General features: G+C 47.8%; 1 protein-coding gene across 3 annotated transcripts in view; it reads right to left on the reverse strand.

Annotated features, from left to right (window-relative positions):
• Nucleotides 1-21,942, reverse strand: part of LOC144792107 (myoferlin-like) — a 3,514,236-nt gene that overhangs the window by 1,667,858 nt on the left and 1,824,436 nt on the right. For all 3 annotated transcript variants that reach the window (XM_078666976.1, XM_078666975.1, XM_078666977.1), the window contains exon 13: nt 15,337-15,438. In XM_078666976.1, the coding sequence (XP_078523102.1) occupies nt 15,337-15,438 (102 nt within the window). The remainder of the gene's footprint in view (nt 1-15,336; nt 15,439-21,942) is intronic.

Consider the following 21,942-nt stretch of genomic DNA (forward strand, 5'->3'; position numbering starts at 1 on the left):
AAATTCGGTAATTAGGAATCGGTAAATAGAAATTACCTACATCTAGCCCTTAGAGAGTCCGCCTGAGAATTATGTTCCCATGGCAGATGGACTGCTGTGAATGAGAGATGCCTTGCCAGGAGCCAATGCTAGATCACCTGAGCCTCCAGGGACAGCATGCGAGAGCGAGTTCCTCCCTGCTTGTTTAGATTGTACATAGTGGTTGTGTTGTTCGTCTGGACCAATATGGACTTGAACTATATGGAATGGTAGAAAGCCTTGAGAGTTAGATGCACTGCTAATAGCTTTAGCATGTTTAGCTTGTTCCTTGCTCGACCACAGGCCTGGACTCTGCAGAAGACCCATGTGTGCTCCTCAACCCTGAAGAGAGGCGTCTGCGATCAAAGATTGTGTCAGAGGAGGTAGGTGGAAAGGCACTCCCAACCAGGATATCTTTTTTTTTTTTATAATAATTTTTATTTTTATTTTATAAGTCCAACCAGGAGATTTTTACGATGAGTCCATCATGGGATGGATGATCTTGCCGCATGTTAAAGTAGAATCCAATCGTCCCATCGAGCCGTCGTCTGATCCCGTTTGTCCTCCAGGTCCTACTGCAGAGGTCTCCCCCTCAGTCTGGCATTGGGGACTAGAAAAATACAAGTATCTATCGATCCCAGGAGCGATGCAACCTGCCAAACTGAAGGCTGGTGAACTTGAAGAAGACTATTGCACTTCAGGTTGATGTATTCTTTGAGTGGGCTGATGGATGGATTTCTCCATATTGACCTGAAGGCCGAAGCGCTGTAGCAAGGTCAGACTGATTCAATAGTGGTCTTTCACAGTCTGAGGAGATGAGCTCTTTAGGAGCCAATCGTCGAGATATGGATAGTCAAACAGACCTTGGCAAAGTAGAGCAGCAGGTACTACTGCCATGCATTTGGTGAACACTCGAGGTGCAGACTTTAGGCTGAACGGCTGGACTTTGTACTGACAGTGCTTGGAGCCTACCATGAAGCGCAGAAACTTCCGGTGTTGCAGAGCAATTGGAACATGGAAGTATGCATCCTGAAGGTCTATCGGGCACATCCAATCCCCTTGTTTGAGATGGGGATATATTTGATGGAGTGCTAGCATACAAAATGTTTCTTTTCAGGATAACTTTGTTGAGGAAACGTAGATCCAGATTAGGCCTGAATCCGGCTTTTTGGTACTTCTTTTGTACCAGGAAGTATCTGGAGTACACTGCTTTTTCTTGTTGTGAGAGAGGAACCTCTTCTATGGCATGTTTCTCTAACAGAGTGGACACCTCTTGACGAAACAGTGTCAGTTGGTGATCTCTGGTCTTTACCAGAGGAGTGTATTGTGGAGGAGAACGGAATAGTAGAGCAAATCCACTTTGCAGTATATTCAGCACCCATTGATCGTTTGTAATGCTGCACCACTCTTTTACATGGTAGGCGAAACCTCCTCCCACTGGAGTGAGTAACAGTTATAGAGGAAGAGATTGCTCATTCCTTGGTAGTGTTGGCAGTGAAAGAGGGTTTTCGGGGTGCACCTCTACCCCGGGAAGTTCGATGTCCTTGATAGTGTGTCTTGAACTGGTGATACTGCCACTGAGACTACTGAGTGGTTTGAACCCTCTGATGGAACGCCCTGTGATCATAAGGCCTGCACCCGCATCTGCATTCCATCCTCTTTTCTAAACCCACAGCCTTAAGAGTGTCCAGTTCCGATTTCATCCAGGCCATCTCTTCATCTATATGCAAACCAAATAGAGAGTTCCCTGAAAACGGAAGGTTCAAGATGCGGTGCTGGGCCTCAGGCTTCAAGGCTGTAACCAGGAGGATCTTCTGGCGCAGATGCCATGCGAGTACGAGTGCGCAGCCAGAGATGCTCCATCAGCTGCCGCACTGATCATTTGGTTTAGTACGAGAGCACCCTCCTGGAGAATCTCTCTGAAAACCTGGGGGTCCTCCTTGGGGAGTTTGTCCTTGAAGCGCTCGTGAGTCACACAAAGCCCTATCATAATGTCCCAATAGGGCTTCAGTACTAGATACTTTTAAGGATGCAGCTGCAGAGCCGCAAGCTTTCCTCCCCCACGAATCTTGAGTTCTGCTCTCCTTGTCCTGAGGGACCGTTGAGGAAGAGGCTACTGCGTGGTTCTTTGCAGCAGCAACAATTACCAAGTCTGGTGGGGGTTCCGCCCTGCAAAAAAGAGGATCTTGGTTCAATGGTCTGTATTTCTGTAGGATTCTTGCCGGAGCCGTTTTGAGCATTGCTTGGGTGAGAAAAATGTCCATGACCAGTTGTAAAAGGCCTGGAATCAATGGCAGTAGTGGCCTCAACACTGACCTCTGGTGCAAAATCTCAAAGATGACAGACGCAGATGTCTGAGGAGCGGACATTTCGATATTCAACTTTTGTGCTCCACTTGTCAGCACGTCATGAAAGGTATTGATGTCATTCACAGGTGATGCTCTGGAGAGTAGACTGATTGTTATTGTGGGTGAGTAATCCCTCTTGGAAGAATGAGTAGAGTAGGAAGACCAAGAAGGTGATCTCTGCCTCTTGCGACGGCTATGGGAAGTGGATCTCCGACCTGATGGAGATGGGTTCCGTTGGCGACCCCTGGAATGAGTGGTAGGGCAAGGATCCACTGCCTCCACCAAACGAGCCAGAGGAGATGTATGGAGAGGGCTAGAATAGTACAGAGGTTGTTGGATCTGCGTAGACGTCGTTTTCTGCCAGTGGTGTACTGGAAGGAGTCACCTGGGAGAAATATGAACGGAAGGAGATCTGTGCTCTTCTTCACGTTGTGAAGGAGGAGCAGTGGTCTATGGAGTAGACTTTTGCACTCGCCATTCTAGAGATGGAGTAGAGGAACTTCTCAACGTCGAGGTAACCTGGGAAGATCTTGCCCCGACACTGAAGACTCAGAGGGGCCCTTCGATGTAGAGCGATGCCTCACCGAGGGCGAGCGATGTGTCGACTTGATAGCTGAAAGTGTCTCAACGTCGAGCGGCTATACGCTACCAAGACTTGAGAGTCCACCGATGAAGTTGTTGGCCTCAAAGTCGGAGATCTTGGAGCCGTGTTCTGTTTCGACGTCGACCGATGCCCCGTAGATGCCGACTGGTGCTTCAACGTCGGGAGAAGACTACCCAACGGAGTACTGAGCCTCAACATTGTACGAGGAGAAGGTGATGGGGAGCGTCTTCTTGACGTCGAACCTCCTCTGGACACCTTCGACCTAGGCCTCAAAGTTGAGCACCATCTTGTCGGCTGCAACCGAGGAGACTGCTTCGACATTAAGCCCCTTCTCGATGTCATAGACGACTTAGGCTTTGGCGTTGACCGCCGCCTGGTTAATGGCAATGGAGGGCTACGCCTCGACGTTGAACACCGTAAGGATGGTGACGACGGAGATAGATGTCTCGATGTAGGGCGATGAACCAATACCAAGGGAGAACGACTCCTCTACGCCAACCGATGCTGGGTTGATGGTGGTGGAGGATTAGATGCTGGAGTATGACGTGATGTACCTTTATGCTTCGAAGATTTCGACGACGACCGATGCTCGATGATGAGGCCGCAGTTGGAGGGGTTTTAATTTTCTTCACCAGTGGAGGCATTTTCAATGCCAAGCTCGTTGTCGAAGATAAAGACCGGAACTTTACTTCTCGAAGTCGCCCTGGGCCTTTTCTTCTTTTATCTCACAAGTTTGACCTGCCTCTGGAGGTAGTAGATTTCTTTTTCTGAGAGAGACCATAAAGACGAATCCTTTCTCTCTCCTTGAGAGTGCGTCGTGACAAATTTTGGCTGTGTTGGTAGGTCTCAGGAGAATGTGACTCAGGAAGACAGAGCATACAACCAGAATGGGAATCTGTTTCAGCCTTCTCTTTGCCACAGGAAGGGCAAGGATCAAACAGAGAAGGTATCTGTGAGTCGGAAAAAAAGTCAAACTGCTAGGAATAAAGTAACTTCCTACTCCAACATGTGTTGTATGTCGAAATAAAGGAAGTTACAGGAAAAAAGGAGATATTTTCTGACAAAGAGGTAAAAAAATCTGTGGAGCTGAGTAACCAGGGTCCTGACTGGAGGAGCCAGAAAGAACAACTGACCTAACTGTCACCCCTGAGGCATGATGAGAAGCTAGGGGTCATGGCTGCCTTAAAGGCACGGTGCCAGTTTTTGATGTTCTGCATTTGCTTTAATTTTCTATGCTGTTAAAGTTCCAATGCAGCCTATGGGCTAACAATTCCTGTTTGTTTTCTTTGGAGGACTACTTTTCTGCTGTTCATTAAAGGCAGTTCAAGTGTCTCTTGGGCCTCCTGGTTTGTTTGTTTAAGGGGCAAAGACAAGGTCTCACAGCATTTCGTAGCCTTTGTGTGTTTGTTTTTCTGGGAGGCTGCACTGATTGGTTAAAAAATTATTATATATATATATATATAATTGTATAATTTTTAAATATTTTCTGGGATCCCTGCACATGGGCGGGAATATTCAGTGCTTATGACTATTGATGAGGATCCCCTGGAAGAGAACCGCCCCGATAAAAGGGAGCGTCTCAGAGAGAGTCAGGTGTGACTTCGGCATTTTGATAATGAACCCTAGCGAATGCCTGAGGTCTGCCGTAGTCTGGAGGTGGGAGACAACCGCCTTCGGTGAGCCCGCCTTCAACAGCCAGTTGTCGAGATAGGGGAAGGCTGGAACCCCTGATCTGCGCAGATGAGCTGTGACCACCGCCATCACTTTCGTGAACACCCGAGGGGCACTAGTAAGGCCAAAAGGGGAGCACGGTGTTTGTGGCCTAGTGTGAACAGCAGCTAGTGTCTGTGGGTTGGCAGGCCAGGGATGTGAAAATAGGCGTCCTGCAAGTCCAGCGCCACCATCTAGTCTCCAGGGTCGAGGGCAGACAGGACCTGAGCCAAGGTTAGCATTTTTAACTTCTTCTTCCGGAGGAAGCAATTGAAGGCCCGAGGTCTAGGCCTTTGCCCTTCTTCAGCACCATAAAGCAGCGGGAATAGTAACCACGATCCACTTCTGGCATAGGAACCCTTTCGATAGCTACCTTGGCCATGAGAGCTGAGACTTCATGGCGGAGAAGCGCCAAATGATTCTCCGACATGCGTTTGAAAGCTGGTGGCATGGAAGGAGAGGTAGTCTCAAAGGGGCGGGAGTAGCCCCTTTGGACTATTGGTAAATCCCACCTGTCCAACGTGATGTTTTGTCAGTGGGGAAGGTGATGGCGAATCCTGCCGCCCACTGGCCTTTGGTGGCACAGAAAGGTCGGATTAGGAAGGTTTGGAGGTCGCTGCATGGGGGTAAAGGGTGGACTGGCCCGCCCGCTGGCTCCCAGACCCACATAGCTGGGTCCCATGTCCACGGCCACGCAGAGGCGGAGCAGCTGCGTGAACCGGTGACTGGACTGGGTCGTACGTGGTTGGGTGAGTCGGTGGTATCCAGTCCACAGCGAATCGGGAATTTTGCTGCGTCCCTCCCATCTGCCACGGCTTGGAAGAGAACAGCCCGGGCCTCCTCCAGGCACTGAGGGAGCACTTGCTCGACTGTATACCAGATAGTATGGGAGTAGTGACCCAAGAGGCACTCGGTATTCACGGACTGCAGTGCCAAGCTGGAGAAAGAGAACATGCGCTTCCCAAGATGATCCAGCTTCTTGGATTCCCTGTCTGGGGAAGCAGAAGGGAATACGGTGTTTGGAAGACAAGGCTTGTACCACCAAGCTCTCTGGAGAAGGGTGTTTGGTGAGGAAAACTGGGTTGCCTGGCGCCGGGCAGTGGTGGCGGGCAATCGTCCTTTCCACAGGAGCCATTGTGCTGGGCTTGGACCAGGTGCCCAGAAGAACACTGGTGAGGGCTTTGTTGAAGGGTAAAAGGGGTTCAGAGGAGGTTGACGCCATTTGAAACACCTCTGTCAGGAGGTTACGCCTGACTGCCACTGAAGGGAGCTCCAGGCCCAGGGCCTCAGTCACCCTTCACACCACCACAGCGTAAGACACTCCCTCCTCCATAGCCACGGTAGGGGGAGAAAGCATGCCAAGGTCTGGAGAATTGTCCAGACCACTGGCTTCACCCAGGTCCTCTCTCCTGTCTGGCTCTTCAAGCTGGTCTGCTAAAGGGTCAAGTGACCCCTCCCAATCCACATCACCACCTTCTGGGCGATAAGAAACACCAGGAATATACAGGGGAACAAAAGTACCCTCCGCTGTTGGATTCGATGTTGGCCGACGTCGGTCGGGCTATAATACAATCTCGGTGGGGATGGCGTTGGCCAGGGGCATGACCAATGCCGGGGGCGCCGGGGAAGGTCATGTGAAGGTCAACCGGCGTCAATCCTGATCCACGCCTGAATCCGCGGAGGTCAGCCGACATTGAAGGCCAGGGACCCCCAACCAGCTCCGCAGGGTCCAAATGCACGCTGCCGGAGTCAGGCTGCCCAAAGATGGAATGGAGAGCTTAATAAAAAGCATGAAGTTGGGCAGGGGACGCTCAGGCTTCCGGAAACGGAGGGAGGCGCGGAGTCGGCTCAGAAGGAGGCACCGAAGACTGAGCATTAGAGCGACAACTTTCTGAGTCCCGCGTTGCGTCAGCAGACCGACAGGGAGAAGGCGAGGAGCGTTGGTGCTTCTTCTCCTATTTCTTGTGCTTCGACTTACCGAGGACTTTCAAGACTTGGAGTGGGACGAGGTATGGGGGCTCTGCGAGACTTCGGATTCATGGCCCAGCAGTAGGTGCACGACTTCGGGTCGTGGTCGCGCTCCAGGCACCAAAGGCACACAAGGTGTGGGTCCGTCACAGACATCCGTTTATGACAGGCCTCACAGGGCTTAAGCCAGTCCGACGATGAGATATCCCTCATGCACCAGGGGTCGAAGACTTAAAAAAGAAGTCGATAAAAAGTCGAAAAAAGCTTAGTCAAAAAATGACTAAAGGGGTAGTTCTCTCTGGATCTGCGCTAGCCTGCCGCAGAAAACGAAAAAACTGATGTCAGCGCGCAGGGGCTGCATCTAAGTAGGCACCGTGATGTCATTCCGGTGAACACGATGCCGACGACAGAGTCAACTGACGCCACCTACCGACATCTAGGGGTACTGCTAAAAAAAAATTCTCCGGATCTTGTCTGACGCCTGGGGGTAATTCTAAGGTAAGGAATCTATAACTAACTCTCTTTAAGATTTATTTATTAAGAGTTTTATATAGCGCTGGCTAAACCCGGAGGTATCAGAGCGCTTTACAGAGTATCAGTACAACAAAATTACATAACAATTACACAATATTACATCATTTAAAAAAAGAAGCAGAAACAAGTGTTAAGGATCTGGGAATACTCGAGGATGGCAAAAAGAAGAAGGATAAAGAGGCAACAAGAGGAATAACAATAAAGTATAGGTTTAAGCGTTGGCATAAGATCAGGTGAAGAAAGAGGGGGAGTGCAGTGAGGAAAGGGTGAGGGAAGCAGGTAAGGACAGGGAGGAGCGAGGGAAACGAAACAGAAAAGGCATCAAAGATGTCAATGAAATCAGAGCAACCGCAAGTAACAGGAAAAATAAATAAAAAGGTTCACAGAAGATATAACGTAAATGACAACTCATAAGAGGCAGAGAGGGAAAGGGGTCAAGAACAGGAGTAAAAGAATAGGTGTGGGAGTAGGGAATCGGAGGGGGGAATGAGTAAAGGCAGTCAGGTGAAAAGAGATAACGATTCAGTCACTCGAAGGTGGGAGAAAAAAATGATAGAGGATCATCAGGGGGAGAATGGAGGCAGGGGGAAAGGACAGAGGTCGAACACAAGATGGTGGGTCAGGGTCCTGGGAATCGACGGTGGCCAGTAACAAAATGGTAGGCAGAGCAAAATTCAGAGAGTCAAACAGTTTGTGTATGCAAAGCCAGGGAGCAGGATGAAAGAGCAAAGAAAGTCAAAGTCACAAAAAGGGGGGGCGCAGTTCCAAAAAACAGAAGCGGGTGAAAGGTATAAGAGGTGTGCAGGCTCGGGACCACTGGGGCATCAATAAAAGTAAGTCCGCTGGTCGTGTAACCCGTACCCACAATGAAGAAAAGAATTCACCAGTCACATAGGCAGGTGGAATGGAGACGGGGTGTGCAGGTTGGGGACCACTGGGGCATCAGTAACGGCAATCCTATGGTCGTTGCTCAGGCACCTTCATACCTGGAGGAGGTCTTGCGGTTCTCTCGAGCACAACCTGGCGGGCCTTTAACATGGGGAGGCAGCAGCGAGGGCTGGCAGGCAGCAGATGAACGCTGAGCTGCGCCATGGCTGGCCTCAGAATCAGCGGCGACTTGATCCGAGGAAGGGAGCAGGGGGAGAGAACAGCAGCGGTGGTGGCAGGATGAGGAATGACATGCCCCTATGTCCAGCTGGGAAGGAGACGGCCGCGGGGGAACCCGAGCCAGCCTCCTCAAAATCCAAACCATGCGGCTCCACTGGGCATCGGCTAAATCATCTCGAAGTCCGGGGCGATCAGAATCACGTCCTCGAGCAGTCCGACAGCATCCAGAGCCCTCCGAAGGATCCAGAACTGAGTCAAGGCTGGGCGAACATCTGGAGGACAATTAGTTCTGAGGGAGGCGGTAAAGGCAGAAGGAGAAGCAGTATCAGCAGGATGAGGTAAGTCCTGCCCGATGTCAGGCTAGGTAGGAGACAGCCATGGGAGAAACCCGGGCCAGACTCCTCTTTAGCTAAACCCAGCAGCTCCACCGGGCATTGTTTAATTAATCTTACACTGTTCCTGATTACCAAGACTCACTATTCTGCTTCTTGTCGGAAATTGCTTTCAACACAGCAAAAAGAGCGATGGAACTGTTACTGTTGGCAAGGTGGGGCAGAAGGACCTGAGAGCAAGCAATAGCCCTGCTTCCCTTAAAATGCTCAACAGCAGAATCAGCGTTGTTCCATTACAGGCAAGTTGCATCAAATGCAATGTCCATCTGAGAGGACTGGACATTGCTGAAGAACACAGTTGATCGCAACTGCAATTACAGGGAATGGGAACGCTGGTGCCTATGACCCGCCCAATGAAATTGGTAGTGTCAAAGCTACAAAAAATTGTAAACATGGTTGCATCATGACCTTCTTGAATCACCTGGGCGAGCACAGGGCAAAGGTCTTCAGGCACATCAGGGAGGACATCTGCCACTGAATTCCAAAGAGCATGAGTGTGGCGCACCAACAAACAGTTGGCGTTAACAGAGCAGAGGGCCAATCTGGTAGCGGGAAATACATGTTTGATGAATGTTTCGCTTTGATTACCTATTGGGGAAGTATTAGGAAATATGTTGGGATTAGATCAGCTGGTGGAGAACTACATCACTAGGCTTTCTGGTGAAGGTGCTGCAAAAGAAAAGACAGGCTGCATGGAGTAGGGGATGGTGTCTAGTAATTTGTCGACTGACCAGTGGGCCGTAGCATGGTTTGGCCCAAGCCCCGAATAATTTATCTGTCAACACTTCATTGAAAGGAAGAAGGGGCTCCGAAAATGTCCGACCCGGTTGAAGAAGCTCAGTCTAAACGTACGAGTTACTTACCTTCGGTAACGATGTATCTGGTAGAGGCGATTCTAGCCGCAGATTCCTTCACGTAGAATTATCCCCAGGCGTGAGACTGGATCAGGAAACTTTTTGCCACAGCATCCCTGCGCGCCGGGGGCGGGGCATCATCACGTGACTCCGCCCAGGCGTCGTCCGTGCACGTGATGTCAGCGAGGTCACATAAGCCCCACTTTGGCACGCCTATGTCAGTTTTCCTCTTAGAACTATTCCCATCGCGGAACCACCAAACAAAAAACTGTGGGAGTTTGGGAACAGTGTGCTAAAGAGTATACAAAAAGGAACCCCATGAGAACAGTGCAACACCGCAGTGTCCAAGGGCAGAGAAAGAGAGGAAGAACAGAGAAGAGCCCAGAGTAGCCACCCCGCCAATACTTAGATAGCAACCCCCCACCTCACCCCCGGAGACAGGGAACCTGCGTAAAGGCATGACATATGTAGCAGGCCCACAATCACACCTTGAAACAAGGAAGGGGAGACACTCCCAACAGGCAGGAACAACCAACCTCCAGCCACCCGAGCCTAGAGGGCATCCACCTCCCAAGAAACATGGGTAAGGGATGACCAGAGGGGCCAGGCCCCTACCAGCAAGAGGAAGGGAGGGAAGGGATATATTGGAGGCAAACCTCCCCGACCTGGAGCAGCCAGAACAGCAGAGCATAGGAGCACCAGAACCCTACCCTCCCAGAACCAAGAGGAAGGAAGAACAGCAACCAGACGGAGCCCCCGCCAAGAGCAAAATAAGGTGCTCACAGAAGACTTGGCCCCCCACAGGGAGGCGAGTACCAAGGACCAGCCATGGGGTCCTCGCAGAAGGGGGAGGAAGGGCAGACCGTGAAGGAATCTGCGGCTAGAATCGTCTCTACCAGATACATTGTTACCGAAGGTAAGTAACTCGTACATCTGATAGAGACTACTAGCCGCAGATTCCTTCACGTAGAATAGATACCCTAGCAATACCCACAGGGAAGGAGGGTCTGCGAAAGGACCCCACCAGACTGGACAGAACCGAAGGCCCACAGAGGACCAGACCTGTGGACCAGGGAGGTAACCTCGTCCCTACCAGGCAAGAGGACCCCCACAAGTCAAACGCCAGCAGCCCCAGAAGGGATGTAGGGGGAAGAAGGAAGAGTGGAGGCCCACACACTCACAACAGAGGGACCTAGGGCAAGGCCGGAGAGGCCGAAGCACCCCACTCCACCTCCAGGGTAACAGAGCTTCCACACAACGCCAGGACAGGCAGAGGACCAAGAAGTAGAAGCCCAGAGGGTCCAAGGAAAGCAAGGAAAGAGGCGAGCTCACCCAGAGGGAAGGCAACAGGCCAGCCAGAACGGTACCTATAACCATAAGCCACAAGAAGCATGAAAGACACTGAAGCTTCTCAGTTCTCAACACAAGAGAAGGAGAGGAAATGGCTGGGCCTACTACTACAAGGGCAGTGCACACAACTTCAAGAAGCAATAGCAACATACAGAAACACCAAGGAGAACAGGCACCCGAAGGCAACCAGCACTCCCCCGCATAGCAATAAACCAGCTACCACTACCCCACATAGGATAAGGTAAGTAGTAGGCGGAGGAGAACGGAGCCCCGCCAGGAACCTATGGATGGCAGAATCAGCCGGGACACGGAACAACAAGCTGCCATCAAACGGAAGATCAATGAGTCGCTCCCAAATATTCTCAGGGAACACGCCGTCCTGAAGCCAAGCATGGCGATGGCGGGCAACTGAGGAAGCCATGGCCTGGCCCAACACCTCCGAAATGTCAAGAACGGAGTGGAGAATAAATGCCGCCAGCTTCCGGCCATCCAAAGCATGATGCCGTAAATCCACCTGAACAGTCTCCTGGGAAGCCGCGGATCCCAGAGACTCAGCTGAGTCCCACAAACAAGAGGAGGCCCTCGCCAATACACACAAGGTGTTAAGGGCCCGCAGGGAAGCACTGGTTGAGGTGAACATGTTGTGCCCCCAAGAGTCCAGCAAGCGGGCTTCACGGGACGGCAGAGTCAACATTGGCGGCAGGGAAGGCAAAGCGGTCGTAAAGAGTGGACTGGCAGCAGAGGGTGCAGGGAGAAGCACGGCGGGCCACGTTGCGCCGGAAGGTGACGGAGCAGAAGGTGTTGAGGCATCGGATCTCCCGAGGCTGGACGTCTCTAAGATCCCTCCAGGGAAGAAAGGAGTAAACCCTCAAAGGGGATCTCCCTCCCTACAGAGCCCTGGTAGAGAACCTCCAAGAGATAGTCCACCGGAATATAAGCAACCGTTCCCCCATGCGCAGAATGCCCACAGCTGTGGACACCACGTGCACGTAGGACACACCGCCTCCGTAGGGCCCTGCAGAGAAGAAATCAGCTCCTCCGTGGGTGACGGCTGTAGACTAAGATGGCCGTCCTCGAAGCCAAGCGGGACGGGCAAGGGCCAGACCTGAAAGTCAGAAGGCACCAAAGAATTGGGTACCTGCCGCTCCTCCGATGAGCACCATCAGAAAGGGCAGGGAGCCACCCTTCGACGCCAGTGAAAAAGACACCATGCGGCTGCCAGTCTTCGAAGAAGAGGACACCAAAATGCAGCCAGCCTCTGGAGAAGAGGGAGCGTCCGAAGACAAATCCGCTGCACGACCTCTGTGTGGAGCCGTGGAGTCCGCACACTGAGGTAGGGCGCCAGCACCATCCGGTGCCAAAGGAGAGACCGGATAGGGCTCCCCCAAGTCACACCACAATGGGACCGGAGTGGGGCCGGAGCCGAAGTGGCCAAAGGGCGGCACCGGAACGGCGCCGACTCGACCTCCGCCGAGGCAGCCGCCTGCGTGGAGGGAGGAGAGGGACCGGGGGAGTGACCGGTAGTTCTCCGCCAGCCTCGGCCCAGAATGTTGCTGAGGCGGTCCGGCAACCCATGTTGTGACGCCAGAGATGACTCAACCTCCCACTCGCCCTCTGACAAGGCAGCTGCCTGCGGGGAGGAATGAGAAATGCCCGGAGGGGGACGAGGAGTCCCCACCCCACCTCGGCCCAGAGCGGGACGAGAAGAGGTAACCGACCCTTGTGGCGCCGCCCAAAGCCGATAACGGCACCTGGACGGCGTCAGCTCAGCCTTGGACGAGGCCTTCGCCTGCTCAGAGAGCCGAGCAGGGCTCGGGGATGCGACTCAAGCCCTGGCTAACTCCCGCGACACCACAGGGACCCCCGCTGGAGTTTGCGGCGAGGCAGAGGTGCCGTGGCGCGAAGGAGGGACCCCAGAGGAGCCGCACCCCAACCGCACCACATCCTCCAAGCCTGGATCTGAACCAGTCGGCCCAGGGCCGGAGCAGCTTGCGGTGCCGCGTAGGGCCCAGTACGAGGCAAGGGATCCGCCAATGCCCCAGGAAGGGAAGGAGGAGGAGAGACCAGCGAGGCCTGCAAAGCCGCCGCATATGTCTCCATCTGGACTCTCGACACGCCCTCACTGGGAAACGATGGATAGGAGGACGACACGCGGGGCCGCATCACCCGTCCACGCCCCCGGAAGGCCGAACACCAGCCCCCGGGGACAAATTGCAACACTTACCCACCGGGGAGCGACGCTCTCGCGACATCGGAGAAGGTCGGGGATGACGACCACGGCCGTATCTGAAGCCATCTGTCGAAGCTGTTTGAGGTGAGGAGGTCGCCCTGGAGAGACGCGTCGATAGAAGTTTCATGCGCCGCTCTCGCCGCGACTTCGGCTTCAACTGTTGACACGCCTCACAATCAGTGGTGCCGTGATCCTCCCCCAAACACCACATACAAATGAGATGAGGGTCCGTCGCCGTCATAAGACGCCCACATGACGTGCAAGTTCTGAAGCCCGAAGGCATTCGCACACTGTTCCACCAGAAGAAGACAGTTGTCGAAGAAAAAAGGGTCCCAAACAGGCCCGCAGCAAGATCGGATCCGCGTTGCACGCAGAAAAGGAAAAAAACTGACATAGGTGCGCCGGGGTGGGGCTTATGTGACCTCGCTGTCGTCCCGTGCGCAGACGATGCCTGGGCAGAGTTGCGTGAGGTCACCCTGCCCCCGGCACGCAGGTATGCTGTGGCAAAAAGTTTCCAGGTCCAGTCTCACGCCTGGGGATAATTCTACGTGAAGGAATCTGCGGCTAGTAGTCTCTACCAGATATTTGCCTTTAATCTCCACGGCGAAGAGCAAGAATTCAAGAACTTTGGCCTTCCTACTCATTACTATGGAGTAGGAAACTCATTTTTGTGGCAGGTTCATGGGGACAAAAAAGACCTGGAGGGAGGTATCGAGGCCACTATCCTTCAGGAAGATCTCGTACCAATTGTCATCCTGGTTAGGCTGAGCAAGCGCATCACCCAGCTCACATTCATTATCCAAACCTGTCCCAAAATGGAATGCAGTGAGGGTTGTTGCCCCTGTGACAAATCAAGTGGTGGAAGTGGTGCCTCAGGCCGATTTGGATGCGACTTCGGTCAAGGTCAGACCGGCATCGACTCAGCTTTGGAGAGTACTAATGCTGCTTCTCCTTCTGCATTGTGAAGTTGGCATTGGCATCAACGAGCACAGGGCCCGTAAGGGTCATAGCGCCAGAAGTGGGACTGGAACAAGAGCCGGAGACAAGACACGGTCGGAGGGATCAGCTGGCGCTAAGGACGAACTTGCCGGCAGGATCCCAGGTGGAAGGCCTCTTGGTGCAACAGAGGGAGTCGGCAGGGATCCAAAGGGCCGGAGCATGGCTGTGGGGAACTCTTTGATCTGATGCTGTGTGGTCGAAGGCCCCGTAAAATTGTGCAACTTACCGGTCATTCACATACGTATTATTAAATATTATAACTTTATAGAGCTGGTCAACAACAGGATAGTATCCCATGGAAGCTTTGAAATTTAAAAAAAAATAAATAAAGATTAACTTGTTGTCTTTGATCCTAAAACAACTGAAACAGAATGCTTTCATCATGCTTGCTACTATTTTTCTGCACTTTTTGTCTAACAATACGAATTGTGGCAGCTATTGTTGCACAGAGATTCATAGATGACAAGTGGCTCCATGCCCCCTTTGACCACTAGCTCTGCAAATTGTATTGCATCACCTGTGATACATGAATAGAATCCTATGTGACAGCTGATAACAGGCAATCTTGTGTCCCTATCTCTAGGCAGGTCAAATGCTTGATGTGCTTTGTCTTCAATTGTTTGACCTTCTGGTTCTGTGAGAGTGTCAGAGTAACAGTTCATTACTTGCAGCTGTGAAGCTGGAAGCAATTTTGCATTTTGTTCTCTTTGTTTAACTCAGAGCAACTGCATACCAGCTTCATTAATATTGCTCAACCGCATACCCGCTTTATTGATATTACTAACTACCTAGATTGGCATGGTAAATGTTCTGTGATTTATAATTCTTGTTTCCGTTGTCATACCTGTGGTTCAGGGTAAAGCAGTCATGGAATACACCCTTGTAAGGGTTGCTTGCCCGTATATATTTTGTGCTAATTAATGTCAATATTTGTGCCTGGAAATTGTCTGCTTTGTCTCTGATTTGAACCTATCATTCCTCGAGTGGCTTGCCTAAGATTTTGGGCAAACTTGTCCCTGGCAGTGTAAAAGGGAGATATCCATTTTTGATTTCCAGTGACAGATAGGTGAATGCTACACTGCACCATTCTGTGCAGTCCTGTCATTCCACAATAAATAAATGTGGGGAATAATCAGTCCTTTCCCACAAGTATGTGGAAAATAAAAACACACTTAACTCTTCTTTACAATATATGCCACCTTATCTTCAAAAAAGTTCTCACCTCAACAACCATGAGTCGAAGTGTAGGCCGGATCCCTTCTGGAACAGTGTATGTTCTCTTTTCAGTTATTGGAAGCACGGGAATACTGTAAAAACTATTCTTCTGCACACAGAGAATGACAAAAATGGTTAGAATACATTATCAACCTTGCATTCTAAGACCACATAGGCACACAGGTGAGGTTCAACCAGTGCAAGCACAGAGAGCACATTGCAGTTTTAAACATAGAAGGCTATAGGTCAATGAAGCCTAGGCTGCTGGTGTACATACAAAGAACAATATTATAAAACTGGCAAATCAATGGCTTCTTGGGATTGATAGTAGCTAGGAAACGTATATTTTGATTCTTATCAAGATGAGACTGGGTCAATAAACAGGAATAAGATTAGGCAAGTCTCTATTTCCTGTAACTGTGGTTATTCAGGTATGATATTTTCTATACATTGACCTGCGTTGCTGAATATTTCATGTCCCTATGCTGAAACCTACACTGAATTTTATACATCATTTTCCATTTTCATTGTAGTAGTAGTCTATCCAGTTTAATGCTCTTGTAATGTTCCGTCAATGATTGGTTGGGTACTTAAGCCCTGACCTCAGTGACATTATCAGATCCTTTGAAGCTCCAGCTCAGAGAAGAGACTTGAAGTTTTCAGTGTGACTCTATGAGAGGTAGACATACTGGAAATCCACAGTTACAGATACACAACTTCTTTTCCAGCAGTGAATGTCTTTTAAGCAATTACACACTCTATCGAAAAAACCTTCAACCTGTGTTTGTCTCTGTATTGAAAGCTGAGGTTGAAATGTTACCTCAAAATATTCTTAATAGCAACTGTCCTACTGTCGTGTAGTTCCTATAAATCTATATAGGATCTGCACGTTTAGACAACGCAAACTATGAGATTGGTATGCAGACTGATTCTAGATAACTCCACAGGATAGGTTAATCTGTAGACCGGCTAGCTTGCAGTGCCACTAAGCATTCCTCTTACCTAGGAGTGATTTGTTTCTGGCAACTATCAAACATGACAACCCTAATCCCTCAGAATCGGGGAAACAGTACAGTACGTTTTGCTCGGTCACTCGTACTCATGTTGTCTCAGAGAGATACACAGAATAAACGATGGGGATGTTTTCAATAAGTATTTATTGAGCCAGTGTCATTCTAGTGTAAAATACGTGTTCTGCAACAACCATCAGACAAAAACAGATAAATACAGTAAGAAGCACCAACAGAGTAAATAGGTGTATATATATATATATATATTTTTTTTTCCCACCAAAACGATCCTTAAGCAATAAGAGCGCTCAACAGTGTGTGCTAGCCCCAGGGCTGGATCAAAGCCCGAATTTCAATTATAAACACAATGAGGGGCAGCACAACCGGATACTTTTAAGAAGCTTTATTTCTCTTCACAACACCCCACCGACGCGTTTCAGCCTCACGGCTTTTCTCACGGTTGTGCTGCCCCTCATTGTGTTTATAATATATATATATATATATATATATATATATATATATATATATATATATATATATATATATATATATATATATATATATATATATATATATATCCAAATACGATTACCGCTACTCTGCAGAAATCAAGCAGCACTCAAGAAGAATAAAGTCACTCGATTTTTATTGCAGTGATGATTCGATCGCCGCGTTTCAACAGCTTCACGCTGCCTTGTGTATATATATATATATATATATATATATATATACTGAAAAAATCATAGGTTTTAGGGGTGTTATAGTTAGCTGGACATTTCACTCGTACAAAACCACTGAAATTCAGTATATATATATATATATATATATATATATATATACACACAAGGCAGCGTGAAGCTGTTGAAACGCGGCGATCGATCATGTGACCAAGATCCGCCTGTGGGGCAAAACGCGTCAAGGAGAGCACTTGCTCATGGCCGACAGGCTGGTTCACAATTTCCTCGAAAAACAAGTCTCCGACACGTGGGGGGCATTGGGAGGAGGATTTAAAAAGTGTGCAGTATGCAAGGCCTGTAAACATGGCTGCAGTAAAACGCAGTACAATGTACCTTTCAGGCAAGAGCCAGTTAAAATCAGGAAAAGGATGTCGTGCAAAACAGACTTTGCAGTATATGTACTGCAATGCCCTTGTGCTCTCCGATACGTAGGAAGCACTCGGTTGCCCGTGCACAAACGCGTCCTTCAACATATCAGGGCAATTGTGGGGAAAGATCAGAGCTATCCAGTGGCTCGCCACTTTGAAGCAATGCACAACAGTGATGCAGCCTCATTACAATACTATGCCATTGACTGTGTCCCCCCCCTAAAGCGAGGGGGTGATAGAAATGCCAAGTTAAGAGTTCTGGAGACCAGATATATACCGGAATTAGATAGTAAAACTCTGAACGGCATGAACGCAAGTGAAGATTTGTACACTTGCTTGTAGTGCCTACTGATATGTTGTAGAGTTTTCTCTGTTGCCGTATATATTACAGTTTTTTGTTTTGGGATACGAATCTTTGGTATTCTCTGATAATAGTACATTGATTTTTTGGAAATGTGTCTTGTTGGATGTGGGAAAAAGGTGCCCTTAGGGCCCACAGGGGCAGTGGTAGGATTTTTCTAGATCTAGTCCTTCCCCCCAATGACTTAACTAAACTGAATAGATTTTAAAAGAAATGTTTTTTTCTTTTTGAGATTTTTGATTTTTCACAGATTATGTTGGTAGACACTGTAAGGTGTAGGTCATTTATGGGATATATAACTGAATGGGAGTAGCTACTGTTGAGTTAGGATTATGGCGAATGGCTATAGATCATGCAATAATAACAACAATGGGTACAATATTAAGTTGATTAGCAGAATTGAATGGTGGTTGCTGGTCAATATGATACGTCAATAGGGTTCCGATCAACAATTTGAAGTACATACATATACAGGTACAGACATAATGGAAGTATATATGTTTTTAATTTTTCCATCAGATATTTGGGAAATGTAAATATTATGAAATTATTTGAGAATGTAAACATCTATAACATATAGGTATATTTTTGTAATTTTGTATTTATATAGTATATATTTTTGATAACAACTATTTCTATGTGTATATATAATCAAATGTAAGTGTATATATATTGAGTTGTTTGTTGTATAGTATTGTGTGGTTTGATAACTTTGTATGAAATATGGTTTGATCGGAGCTCATGATAAGAACTGTTTTTACCCAATGGCATTGGGCACTATGCCCTTTATTCTTTGCACTTGTCTATTTGCACTTGCCAATTTGCACTTGACTGGGGAACCAAGAGTTAACTGAAAATGCACAGGATAGAGGTTAATTGACTCCTCCTTTTCCTCCCGTTGCAAATGTTTAAATATCCTGTCTTTTTTCCGCGACGCTATCATGTGACCAAGCCTCGTGTTGGAGGCGAAACGCGTCATGCGGACTTGCTGGGTTCATTTTATGAAATAAACCACTGAAATCACTTACAAAGGGTTTGTTCTTTTTCGTCCTCAACAAGGAGCTGCTGAAAAGATTGGCAGTGGTGGGGCGGCGGCTTCACCAGACGGAGGTTGCGACAATATATATATATATATATATATACTGAAAAAATCATAGGTTTTAGGGGTGTTATAGTTAGCTGGACATTTCACTCGTACAAAACCACTGAAATTCAGTATATATATATATATATATATACACACAGCTGTTGAAACGCGGCGATCGATCATGTGACCAAGATCCGCCTGCGGAATAAAACGCGTCAAGGAGAGCACTTGCTCTGTAATTGCTGAAAATAAACCACCACTGTTGACACGATTTATGGTGTGATGGCGCTTTACTTCAAAGCTTGAATCCATTTGAAAAAGAGGAGAAGAGGTCTGCGCCTGTCTTAAACCGCACTGATAGCGATCAGGATTGTTATGATATATGTATATATATATATATATAATACTTTTTTAAATATAGAAGCAAACCACATTCACTGGATGATGTCATCAGTGATGTCACTGACCATGTCATGAATGATGTAATATGTGACACCATCAGCAGTGGATTGCAGGCGCGCGAGTTATAGTTAGGACAACTAACTATAACGGAGAAATTTCAATGGTTTTGTACGAGTGAAATGTCCAGCTAACTATAAACACCCCTAAAACCTATGTTTTTTTTCAATGAATTTCTATGGATTTTTAAATGCAAATACCTAACTATAACATGTCTGAAACTTATGGTTTTCTCAGTGAATTTCAAAGGTATTTTTAAATGATAATTCGTAACTATAACATGTCTGTAACCTATGGTTTTTTTCAGTGAATTGTACAGGTTTTGTAGATGACAATTTTTAAATGTATTAATTCTTATATATTTTTTTATACTGATTTACTACATCTTTTAAAACTATTTATTTTTAGATATTTTATTTTTTAAATCACATTATAATTACATTATACATTACATTACAAAATATACTTTCTCATAATGAATTACTTTAGTTTAAATACTTTGCAAATAGGCAATAGACTTTTAAGTACAGTAGTTACAGTTGTTGCAATGGGCACACAATTTCAAACACAATGCAACATTGAGCTCAATGGGGATTTCTAGTTAAATGAAATTAGTTACTTTATGGATTACTTTTCTAACCACAGGACTGGACTCTAGATTCAGTCCTGTGACATCTCCTGTAAACAGTTGAGTAAAAGCATTTTGATTACCGTAGTGATTTTTAAGGAATATTATTCTATTTTAAAAGTTGACACTTAGAAACTTTTCTGGTGAAAACCAGTCAATGTTAGCCTATGGAAGGAAATTCAAGTTACTGGTAAGTATGGTTAGAATTACTTTTCACGGTCAGTAGTGGGCTAAAAGATGCAGCACTGGGTTCTCCCCTGATAACAGGTGAGTAAATCGGAATTCGTTGTTCGGATGATTTTAGGTGAATATTTTAAAGTTGCAAAACTCCACACTTAGAAGATTTTCCAAGTGAAACCAGTCAATGTTAGCCTATGGAAGGAAATTTAAGTTACTGGTAAGTATGGTTAGAATTACTTTTCATGATTAGTACTGGGCTCAAAGATGCAGCACTGGGGTCTCTCCTGATAACAGGTGAGTAAATCGGAATTCGTAGTTCTACTGATTTTATAGGAAAGTTCCAAAACGCCACACTAGGAAGAATTTCCAAGTGAAACCAGTCAATGTTACCCTATGGAAGGAAATTCACTTAGTAGGTAAGTAGTGTTATCGTTACCTTTCCTCACTCAGTGGTGGATCCTGGATCCAGCACTGCTGCATCTCCTGTAAATAGTTGAAAGAATGCGTTTAAGTCACGCAGACGATTTTTAAAGAATATTTTTAGTTTGTGAAAATAGACACTTAGAAACTTTTCTGGTGAAAACCAGACAATGGATTCCTATGGAAGGAAATACAAGTTACAGGTAAGTACGGTTAGAATTACTTTTCAGGTTCAGCGCTGGGCTAAAAGATGCAGCACTGGGTTCTCTCCTGATAACAGGTGAGTAAATCGGAATGTGTTGTTCGAATGATTTTAGGTGAATATTTTAAAGTTCCAAAACTCCACACTTAAAAGAATTTCCAAGTGAAACCAGTCAATGTTAGCCTACGGAAAGAAATTTAAGTTACTGGTAAGTATTGTTAGAACTACTTTTCAAAATCAGTACTGGGCTCAAAGATGCAGCACTGAGGTCTCTCCTGATAACAGGTGAGTAAATCGAAATTCGTAGTACATCCAGTAAGCGCCACAGAGCTGCGTAGCAGAGAGATGTAAAAAGCGGCACAATCGCACCACCTCTCTGCAACACAGCACAGTGACGCTTCCTGGAAACACCTGGTGGGCTACTTGGGCCCCATGGTCCCTCAGGTTTGATGTAGAATTTTTTCCCCAACTTAAAACGCCCCACAGAGCGTGCTTGCACTCATCACGTCAGGCCCCGTCCCCTCACTTCACAACTGTGTAAACGCACCCTGTCACCGTTCTAAGTTGAGAGATTAGCTCCCCTTCAATCCTAAGGGTCCCTAGTGTCAAACTAACCCACTAGGTACCTCAAGTAAGCGCCACAGAACTGCGTTGCATAGAGGTGTAAAAAGGGACGTGGCATCTGAACACCTCTCTGCAACACAGCTCCCTAGCGCATACTGGAGATACCTGTTGGGCTATTTGACCCTCAGAGACCCTCAATATTGAAAGAGAATTAATTCCACAACTTAAAACGCGCCACGGGGCGTGGTTGCACAGTGGTGAAGGAAGGGGGCGTGGCCTGAGGTGATATGTCTGCAAACACGCCCTGTGGCGCGTTTTAAGTTAGAGAATTAATTCCTCCTCAATCCTGTGTGTCCCTGGGGGCCAACTTGGCCACTAGGTACCTCCAGTATGTGTCAGGAAGCTGCGTTGCAGAGAGGTGTTCAGAGGCCACGCCCCTTTTTACAACACTCTACAACACAGCTCTGTGGCGCTTACTGGAGGTACCTGGTGGGATTGTTGGCCCCCAGGGACCCTCAGTATTCAAGGGGAGTTCATCCCCCAACTTAAAATGGCAGGAGAGCCCCCAGTACATAATTTTAGAAAGCCCTGGGGATG

The sequence above is a fragment of the Lissotriton helveticus genome, chromosome 11 (genome assembly GCF_964261635.1).
Source record: "Lissotriton helveticus chromosome 11, aLisHel1.1, whole genome shotgun sequence".
Lineage (NCBI taxonomy): Eukaryota > Metazoa > Chordata > Amphibia > Caudata > Salamandridae > Lissotriton > Lissotriton helveticus.